A 10642-nucleotide genomic window follows, 5' to 3' on the forward strand; every position below is an offset into this window, starting at 1 on the left:
GAGGATCTGGCACGGCTCTGACCAGCTCACTGGGGTGAGTCATGCCCCCACCGCAGAAAGGATGAATCATGAGGGTTACGAAACCCAGGAGCTCCTGAGAGTCAAGCTGGGAGAGGCAGGTCTGGGGGCCCCGCCTTCGGAGCCCCGAGACAGGCCCAGGGAGGCCCTAGCCAGAGTTCAGACAGCCGGCTGGTCACCTGCAAAGCGGGCCTCGGATTCCCTCGGCGGAGGCCTGTTTTTGTGGCCCTCTCTTGAGTTAAAGGTTCAGGGTGGTTTGTGTTGGTTGGCTTTTGGGGCCAGATCCAGCAGCCCTCAGGGGTTACTCCTGCCTCTGTAGTCAGGAATCACTCCTGGCAGGCTCGGGGGACCACATGGGATGCTGGTGGTCAAACCCAGGTTGGCCCCATGCAAGGCAAACGCCCTCCCTGTTGTGCTGTCCCTTTAGCCCCTAAAAGTCATATTTTTATTTATTTATTTATTTATTTTGGTTTTTTGGTTCACACCCGGCACGCTCAGGGGTTACTCCTGGCTCTATGCTCAGAATATCACTTCTGGCAGGCTCGGGGGACCATATGGGACGCCGGGATTTGAACCGATGACCTTCTGCATGAAAGGCAAACGCCTTACCCTCCATGCTATCTCTCCGGCCCCTAAAAGTCATATTTATTTCCAGTTGGGTCAAGTGAATTCAAGGGGCCATGGGAGCCTGGAGGCTCTGTGTGTCCCCCCCCTTCTCTTCTTCTGGGTTGAGCATCCCCCAGACCCTCCCTCAACCACTAACACCTTGGCTGCTGCGTGAGGGTGGTTCCCACCCATGGGACCCCGTGCTGGGCTTCAGACTCATAAACTGGCCTCTTTTATCTTTTCTTTTTGTTTGTTTTGTTGTTTGTTTTGTTTTGTTCTTGGGTCACACCCAGCACCCCTCAGTGGTTACTCCTGACTCAGGAGGTCATTCCTGGCAGTGCTTAAGGAACCTTATGGGATATTGGGGGATCTGTCCCAGATCAGCCAAGTTCAAGGCAAACGCCCTCCCAGATGTGCTATTGCTACAGCCTTTTCTTTTTCTGCTTTATTGAATCACAGGAAGATAGAGAGTGAAAAAGTTGTTGATAGTTGAGTCTCAGCTAAACAATGTTCCAACAGTGTTCCAATACCTTCCTAAGTATTCCACCATCCACCAGTGACCCCAGTTTCTGTCCCGCCCTCCCTGCAGCCTGCTTCTATAGCAGACACTTCTCTGTCTGCCTGTCTGTTTGTCTCTGTGTTGCTGTCTGTCTGTCACACACACACACACTACCACCACCACCACTATTGACACTGTTGGTTCACCTCGAAGGCCTCTCTCTCTCTCTCTCTCTCTCTCTCTCTCTCTCTCTGTCTCTCTGTCTCTGTCTCTCTCTCTCTCTCTGTCTCTCTCTCTCTGTCTCTCTCTCTCTCTGTCCCTCTCTCTCCTCTTAGACCCTGTGGTTTGAAATCTTGTTCTTACAGGGGTATCCTGCCTATCGCTTTCCCTTCTCTCAGCACCCAGTTCTGCTGTCCCTCCTCATCATCCCAAGGTCCCTTCTCTGCCCCCCATTTCTCTCCTTTTGGAGGGATCATCCTCAACAACCCACCCAGCCCCTTAAGACAGACTGATGCTCAGAGCAGCCAAACAAACAGCGCCCTGGGGAGGGGAGGGGGGCTGCTTTGGGTCCTCCCCCCTTCGGGATGGATAGAGTGTGAGGGCTCTGAGCGCAGGGAACAGACAGCTTTGGGGGGGGGGGGCATCGCCTGTGAGTAGAGTAGTCGGGTCTGGAGTGAAAGGAGCCCAAAACTCAAAACTCTGGGTAGGGCAGAACAGAACCGAACCGAACCCCCTGGTCTCCTGGGGCCCACCTCAGCCCCCCAAAAGTCTGGACAAGAGCCGGGCGCGTCCAGGTGAGGGGGTCCGGGTGGGGCGGACTGGGCTGGGGTGCGGGTGTCCGCCTGGGTCTGGGTCTGGGTCGGGATCCGGGCCGGGCCGGGCCGCGCGGGCGGGAACGGGAACGCGCCGGGCCGGCCTCCTCCTCCTCCTCCTCCTCGTCGTCGTCGTCGTCCTCCTCCTCCTGTCCTCCTCCTCCTCCTCCTCCGGGAGCGGCTTTAAAAGGCGGCGGCGGCCCAGCCCCCGGCGCACTCGGAGCGGAGCCGCCGCGCTGCCATGCCTGGGCCCGGGCCCCGGCCGCGCGCCCCGCGCCCCTGGCGCCCCGGGCACCCCTGGCACCCCTGGCACCGGCTGCTGCTGCTCCTGCTCGCGCTGCCCGCCGCCCGCGCCGCGCCCCCGCGCCCCGTCTTCACCAACCACTGGGCGGTGCAAGTGGCCGGGGGCCCCGGGGCGGCGGACCGCGTGGCCAGGGCGCACGGCTACCTCAACTTGGGCCAGGTGAGTGCGCCCCGAACTTCGGGGTGGACGTGGGGGACCCCGGGACGCAGGAGATCCAGGGCTGGCGGGGTGCTGGGGCTCCCCTCGGGGGAGGCGCTTCCCAGGGGGACCCCCGGAGCAAGCCTTTTGGGGTGGTCTCCAACCCCTGGATGATGGGGACCCCAGGGCGCACGAGATCTAGGGCTGGCTGACGCTGGGATCCGGGGAGGCTCTGCCTTTGGGACTCAGGGGGACCCCGAGTACGCGTTTGGGGGGTGCTCACCCCCCTGGAAGCAGGGGGACCCCAGCGCACGGGCCTGGCGCGCTGGGAAGTGGGTCCTTCTCCTGCGCGCGCGCTCACCTGCCCAACTCTGGGGTTCCCAGACGCTGCGCCCCGTGTCCCCTGCCGTCCACGAGCGGTTGGCTGGTGTCCCCGAGTGTCCGCAGCGCCCCGGGTGAAATCCAAGGAAGAGGGATTTCGGGGGGTCTTGGGTGGTGTGACCTTGGGCCAGACACTGCCCAAGCTTGGTGACCCTCTCCGCGGGGACCTCTCTGTGTCTGTATGCCGGACTCTCTGCTGTGTCCTCATGGGGACCAAGGCCACTGGGACCACAGGGGACACAGCTCACCCTCCCTGAGTAGCAATGCGTTTAACGACCCCACAGAGCGACCACCCAAGGGTCAGGGGACCTGGGCAGGAGCGCCCCAGCACTGCCCACTGAGCCACCAGAGACACCCAGGGAACTGTCTCGTGGGCTCCTAACTAACTCAGATCCTGGCTTAGCGGGCTGCGATCCCACCTGGCCAGTGTCGCCAGCCCTGAGTGGCCCCCCGACCTCATGACCGGCTTGGCATTGATTTTTGTTCATTGGCGTGTCTCATGGAGCCCTCCTGGCAGGCTCCAGGGACGCTGTGGGTGCAGGGGGTGGAACCCGGGTCAGCCCGTGCAAGGCCAGAGCTCTGCCAGCCGTGCCTTGGCATATCTTTCCCCAAAGGGGGTGGGGTGGCTGGATGTGGCTCCAGTGGCCAAGCATGTGGCTGGGGACGGGCCTGGCTCAGAGCCTCACCCACTTAGTGTAGTCCGGGTGTCCCTGAGCACCATATAGTAGGGACACTCCTCTATATTTGGAGGGTGGGCCACACCCAGTGGTGCTCAGGACTCAAGGGGGCCCTAAGGGGGTGTCTAGATCAAACCTGGGTCAGCAGCCAATTGCAAGGGCTGCATGCTACCCTCCAGGCCCTGGGCACCACATTCACTGCTAGTCTATGGTGTAGCCCTCCCTGTATTTCGGGGAGGCTTCTCAGTGCCTGCTTACAGCTCAGCAGAGTGGTTGAGGTCCTGGGAAAGAGACTCGAAGAAACGGAGACACTCTGGACTTTTCCAGAGGTCACAGCACAGCAGAGGCAAATGGGCCACCCCGAATCCCACTCTCTGCACCTTGATGTGCCATCTGGTCCCTGACACAGGCCCCTAACATACTGACCCCCAACAAGCCAGGCTTTTCTCTGCTTCCCCTCTTCCTACCTGTCTCATTTCTGGGGCTCCCCAGTCTTGGGCTATGGTCCTGGAATGTCTTGGGAGCCCCTAGCCCCAGGAAACCCTCTAGGCCTGGCTGAGAAATGTTTTTATTTTTGAGAAATGCTATTTTTCTTTATTGTTTTTGTTTGTTTGATTTGGGGTCATACCCAGTGGCACTCAGGAATTACTCCTGGCAGGCTCAGGGAACCATTTGCTGTCCTTTCTCTACTTTTTTTTTTTTTTTGGTTTTGGGGCCACACCTGGTGGCACTCAAGGGTTACTCCTGGCTCTGTGCTCAGAAATCACTCCTGCCAAGCTCAGGGACCATATGGGATGCTGGAGATTGAACTCCTGTCTGTCAGCCACGTGCAAAGCAAATGCCCTACCGCTGTGTTATCACTCCGGCCCCCTGTTTCCACTTCAAAGACAGTTGGTGCCAGGCTGTGCCCTGCTTGGACTAAGTCCTGCTTCTCTCCTGGGTCCTTGCTCCTCTCCCAAGTTCTGGCAGTGCTCTGTCCTGACTTCTGGCTCTGTGCTCTGGGATCTTCCCTGACCATGCAGAGGGGACCTTGTGGAATGCTGGGGGATCGAACCTGGATTGGCCAAATGAAGGCAAGGCTAAATCCCTGAACCCCTGGTTTGGTTTTTTGGGGGACCACTCCCAGCAGTACTCAGGGTTGATTCTTGGCTCTACGCTCAGGGCTGACTTCTGGCAGTGTCTGGAGAACCCTGCAGAGTCAAGAATGAGACCGGCATGCAAGGCAGGTGCCCTCCGTTCTGTCCAATCTCTTCAGCCCCGTTTCGTTTTCTGAAAATTGACTGTTCGCTCTGTGTGTTGTGTATTGGCTTTGTGTGTTGGCTGTGCAGCTGGGTGGTTATTGTCCTGTGAATCTCTGATCTCATCCAGAGCCTGATAAACCCCACCAGTGCCTCTGGGGAAGATTGTTCGTTTTCAGGAGCAGGAACAGGAAAAACAAGCCTCTCTGGCCCCTTTATTCACCTCAGGGTGCTGGGACGCGCAATGTGACTGGGTCCAACTTGGACCTGGGAGATACGCCCTGGGCTGAGTGAACATTGGCATACTGCGGACCACAGTTGGCTCCCTGGCACTACTGGGGGTCCCTGGAGAATTTTTTTTTTTGCTTTTGGTTTGGGGGCCATGCAGGGTGGGGCTCACTAAGGGCTGTTTCCTAGCTCTACACTCAGGGGTTAATCCTGAGTGCTGGGGCTTGAACCCAGCTCAGCTGCTTCAGCAAGCGCCATCCCCACTGTCCTATCACTTCAGCCTCAGTTCCTTTTATTTTATTTATTTGTTTGTTTTTTGTTTTTTTTGGGGGGGGCACACCAGGCGGTGCTCAGGGGTTACTCCTGGCTGTCTGCTCAGAAATAGCTCCTGGTGGGGCCGGGCGGTGGCACTAGAGGTAAGGTGCCTGCCTTGCCTGCGCTAGCCTTGGATGGACCGAGGTTCGATCCCCCGGCGTCCCATATGGTCCCCCAAGCCAGGAGCAACTTCTGAGCGTATAGCCAGGAGTAACCCCTGAGCGTCACCGGGTGTGGCCCAAAAACAAAAAAAAAAAAAAAAAAGAAATAGCTCCTGGCAGGTACGGACCATATGGGATGCCAGGATTCGAACCAACCACCTTAGGTTCTGGATCGGCTGCTTGCAAGGCAAACGCAGCTGTGCTATCTTTCCGGCCCCTATTTATTTATTATTTATTTATTTATGTTTGGGGGCACACCCAGAAGCACTCAGGGGTTATTCTTGGCTCTGCGCTCAGAAATCGCTCCTGGCAGGCTCAGGGGACCATATGGGACGCAAGGGATCGAACCTGAGTTGGTGTTGGGTTGACTTTGTGCAAGGCAAACTCCCTACAGCTGTGCTATCTCTTCGGCTCCCTGGCAGAGTTTCTGAGACACTCATTGGCACTTACTGGCACTGTGTCTTTGAGTTATGGCAGTTCCCGGTGAAGACACACATACACACACACACACACATACACACACGCACACACACACACACACACACACACACACACACACACACACACATGCCTGGGCTGTCCAGACAAGCGTGAACTGAATCAACGGTCTGGCTAACGAACATCTCTTGCTCCACATTTGCGACGTTCAGGAGATGAGGGACATTATCATTTCCTCTGGCTTTTGTAAAATCCGTTAAAGACGTAAGGATAAATCTTTTTTTTTAATGTGAGTGTTTCAGGGAGAAAATCGTGGGATATTTTATAAAGAAATATTGGCAAGAAGGAAACTGTAATGGGGAGATGGATCGTGCCCACAGATAGGGAGACTTATGAACAGTTTCCAAGTCTTCTGTCAGTTTCTGTGATTTGGCTGAAGAAGCTCCAGCAGGATTTTCATTTGAGTGGATGTATGTGAGTGTCCATAGCCCAAGTCCCCTGCTAAAGAGGGGAGAAAGGGCTTAGAACAGAATTTACCAGTGCTGGGGGCCAGAGTGATAGCACAGAGGGTAAGACATTTTGGCGTTTGCATGCAGCCACCAGACCGAACCCGAGTGTGATCCCCAGCATCCATATCCTCCCCCGAGCCAGCCAGGAGCAATTTTTGAGCACAGAGCCCAGGAGGAACCCCTGAGTGCCACCGGGTGTGGCCCAGAAACCAAAAAACAAAAATAAAAATACCAGTCTTGTGCTGTGGTCTGGGGTTTTGCCCACCCATGAGTTGGGTTGGACCCAAGCACGGCTGGAACGTCAGTGTGACTAGGGACAAGAAGAGGCCAAGAAAGTGCCTCAGGGGCTGAATCTGCTGTGTGGGAGGCCTTGGGCTCGGTCCCTTTACTCCCCCTTCCCATCCCCTGTACTGCCAGGAGCAACTCCTGAGCACAGCTGGGTGTGACCCCTCCCAACAAAACGAGCCTCACTTATGTAAAAGTGAAGGTCACGCCCTGCTTTTTTGGACCCCCAAATTTGCCCTAAATCTGCAATCATGTTGGGATCTAACACTATTAATTAATAAGGAAAAAAGTGGGGCTGAAGCAATGAGAGTACAGCTAGAAGGGCGTTTGCCTTGCACAGGGCCAACCTGGGTTCGATCTCCGGCACCCCTGCACACCTCTCAGGTGCCCACCTAGGGCCAGCGTGGACGATGTCAGGCAGGAATCTCCCAAGGCCACTGTGAGAAATAGGGGATCAGTGGGTAGCCAGACCGAGGCCAGAGATCAGTGAGTCCATGTGACCCGGAAGACCTTGGAAAGGACGTGGATGACAGAGCACACGTTTGTTTGCATGAGGCTTCCAAGCCATGCTCAGGGGCCCGGGGCCACTCAGACCAGCCATGCCCCAGGTTGGAGGGATCCCCCAGGGCCACTCTTAGCTTGCCCCTGCTCTGGGCAGCCAACACTGGGCCTCCTGTCATCATGCGGCTGTGATTAGCCCCCTGGTCTCAGGACACTTGCTTACAGTTGTTTTGTTTTGGGGAGTTTTTCAGTTTTCTTTTGGGCCACACCCAACTGTGCTCATGGTTCTCTCCTGTGGTGTATGTGGGATATGGCGAGGATCCTTAAACTACAACCCGACCCCCACATGCGGCCCACCAAGGATTTTTATCTGGTCTGCTGGGCGTTATTTGCCACTGCTGACTGTCCTGCTTAGCAGCTGCTAGTTCCAGGCCATGGTGTGCACATGTCGGATATGTGCTGAACTCTGACTCCCTTCTTCTCTCTCTTTCTTTTTTTTTTGTTTTTTGTTTTTTGGGCCACACCCGGTGTTGCTCAGGGGTTACTCCTGGCTGTCTCTTCAGAAATAGCTCCTGGCAGGCACGGGGGACCATATGGGACACCGGGATTCGAACCAACCACCTTTGGTCCTGGATTGGCTGCTTGCAAGGCAAACGCCACTGTGCTATCTCTCCGGGCCCCTCTCTCTTTCTTGAGTCCTCCTCTCACTCTTAAGGATCCTCAAACGATGACCCCACCGAAAGCAGGCCCATAGTTCCCATTGAAGTGTGGGTAACTTTGTAGATTTAACTTTACTTGTTCTTCATTTTAAATATTGCATTTGTTCCCATTTTGGTTTTTTACTTCAAGATAAGATATGTGCAGTGCGCATAGATTTTTAAATTTTATTCCTCTTATTAGTTTTTAATGTATTTATTTAGTTTGGTTTTTGGGTCACACCCGGCTGCGCTCCGGGGTTCCTCCTGGCAGGCTCAGGGGACCATATGGGATGCTGGGGATCAAAACCAGGTTCATCCCTGGTTGGCCACGTACAAGGCAAATGCCCTACTGCCATGCTATCTCTCTGGTCTTACTGTTATTTTTTTTGGGGGGGGGCACACCCAGTGACGCTCAGGAGTTACTCCTGGCTATGCACTCAGAAATTGGTCCTGGCTTGGGGGACCATATGGGATGCTGGGGGATCGAACTGCGGTCCATCCTAGGCTAGCTTGGGCAAGGCAGACACCTTACCGCCTGCGCCATCGCTTCAATCCCCTGTTGGTTTTTTTTAATGAAGAAAAATTAAACCCAAATTTTTACCAAAGGCCTATAGTGGCCAACCAAATATCTAGGCCTAGAGATGGACTCAGCAGTCTTCTGATAAGGACCATCAGATGGAGCTGCACACCCAGACCCCCAAACCAGGATTTGTTGGCTTGTTTGGGGGGGATTTGGAGCCACACCCAGGGATACTCAGGGGTTACTCTTGGCTCTGCACTCAGGAATCAGTCCTGGTGATGCTTGGGGAACCCTGTGGGATGCTGGGGATTGATTCGCCTCACATACTGCTGACCCATACATCAGCAGAATGCAAGGCCAGCGTCCTTCAAGGCCGTCTTTGAGGCAGACATTCTACTTCTCTCACTCACTATCATTGTCATGATAGTTGTTGGTGTAGTTATTTCTCTAACTGCACTCACCACTCTGTGGTAAGCTTTATATTTGTCTCTATTGTCTCTGGGTGTTATTACAATAATGTCTTTTATTTTTCTTAAATCCCACAGATGTGTGAGACTATTCTGTGTTTGTCTCTCTCCCTCTGACTTATTTCAATTAGCATAATAGTTTCCATGTCTATCCATATATAGGAAAATTTCATGATTTCATTTTCCTGATGGCTGCATAGTATTCCACTGTGTAGATGGACCATAGTTTCTTTTTTTTTTTTTTTTTTTTTTTTTGGTTTTTGGGCCACACCCAGCGGTGCTCAGGGGTTCCTCCTGGCTGTCTGCTCAGAAATAGCTCCTGGCAGGCACGGGGGACCATATGGGACACCGGGATTCGAACCAACCACCTTTGGTTCTGGATCGGCTGCTTGCAAGGCAAACGCCGCTGTGCTATCTCTCCGGGCCCATGGACCATAGTTTCTTTAACCACCCATCTGTTGTTGAGCACCTGGGCAGTTTCCAGATTCTGTGCAAAAACAGCTTTGAAGGCAGCGAGGTGTCTCAAGAGCTGGAGTTCATGGTTTATGTGCAGGAAACCTGGGTCTGCATCCCCAGAACCCTCAGAATTGAGCACAGAGACAGGAGCCCTTGTATGCCAACCTGCCCCCTCAGTTTTTAAGGGGGGGCTTGCTCTGGAGCATGTGTCAGACAGGTACAGGCCTGGATTTTTGATGCCGGGCACTGCATGGGCCCCTCAGCATCCTGTGAAGGCCGAGTGAGGAAGACACTTGCAGGTGCGAGAAGGTGTGAGCATCGGTCCTGAGGCAAACATTTCTTTCTCTACTCAGCGCTGGCCTGTGTGGTGTGTGGAAGCTTGACGCATTCGGTAAAACTGACCCTTCGGGGCCCAGAGAGATAGCACAGCAGCGTTTGCCTTGCAAGCAGCCTATCCAGGACCAAAGGTGGTTGGTTCGAATCCCGGTGTTCCATATGGTCCCCCGTGCCTGCCAGGAGCTATTTCTGAGCAGACAGCCAGGAGTAACCCCTGAGCACCGCCGGGAGTGACCTAAAAACCAAAAAAAAAAAAAAAAAACTGACCCTTTAGTTTTACTCAGCAGTGAGGACCCTGGCCTTGCTTGTGGTCAATGTCAGTTTTATCCCTGCATCCCACAGGGTCGTTCCCTGAGCACTACCAGAAGTGAGCCTGGAGCAACAGGATGTGGCCCCCAAAATATAGAAACCAACAGAAAAACACTGACCCTGCAATCACATGCATCCAGTTTGGTGAGCTGGGCTGTGAGAAGGAGCTGGAGTTGGGGTGTCTTTATTTGTAAGTCTTTGCAAAATTGGGTCTCAGCATTTTACACTTTTCCTTGCCTCCCAAATACATGATATGTGGCAGCTTATAAACTCTCATGAGACAACTGTAGACCATACTGGCGAGTGACCCACAAAATCTAAAAGGGGCAGAAGGAAAGAAAAGTCAGGGTTGGAACGAGACCACAGCGGGGAGGGCATCTTCCTTGCACACATTCAATCCAGGTTCAATCCCTGGCATCCCACAGGGTCCTTCGAGCCTGCCAGGAGTGATTTCTGAACACAGAGCCAGGAGTAACCCCAGAGCGTCACTGGTTATGGTCCAAAATGCTAAAAAAAAAAAAAAATTATTTTTGTTTACAAAGAGAGCTTCCCTGAATGCAGAGCCAGGAGTAACCCCTGAATACCACCAGGTGTGACCCAAAAATCAAAAAAAAAAAAAAGAAGGAAGGAAGGAAGGAAGGAAGGAAGGAAGGAGGGAGGGAGGGAGAGAGGGAGGAAGGAAGGAAGGAAGGAAGGAAGGAAGGAAGGAAGGAAGGAGGAGGAAGGAAGGAAGGAAGGAGGAAGGA

General features: G+C 54.3%; 1 protein-coding gene across 1 annotated transcript in view; it reads left to right on the forward strand.

Annotated features, from left to right (window-relative positions):
- The window catches only part of PCSK6 (proprotein convertase subtilisin/kexin type 6), a 98309-nt gene that overhangs the window by 13172 nt on the left and 74495 nt on the right, over positions 1-10642 (forward strand). Inside the window, exons 5-6 of the mRNA XM_049783919.1 lie at positions 57-199; positions 2126-2398. Coding sequence (XP_049639876.1) covers positions 57-199; positions 2126-2398 — 416 coding nt within the window. The remainder of the gene's footprint in view (positions 1-56; positions 200-2125; positions 2399-10642) is intronic.

The sequence above is a fragment of the Suncus etruscus genome, chromosome 11, assembly GCF_024139225.1.
Source record: "Suncus etruscus isolate mSunEtr1 chromosome 11, mSunEtr1.pri.cur, whole genome shotgun sequence".
Classification (NCBI taxonomy): Eukaryota; Metazoa; Chordata; class Mammalia; order Eulipotyphla; family Soricidae; genus Suncus; species Suncus etruscus.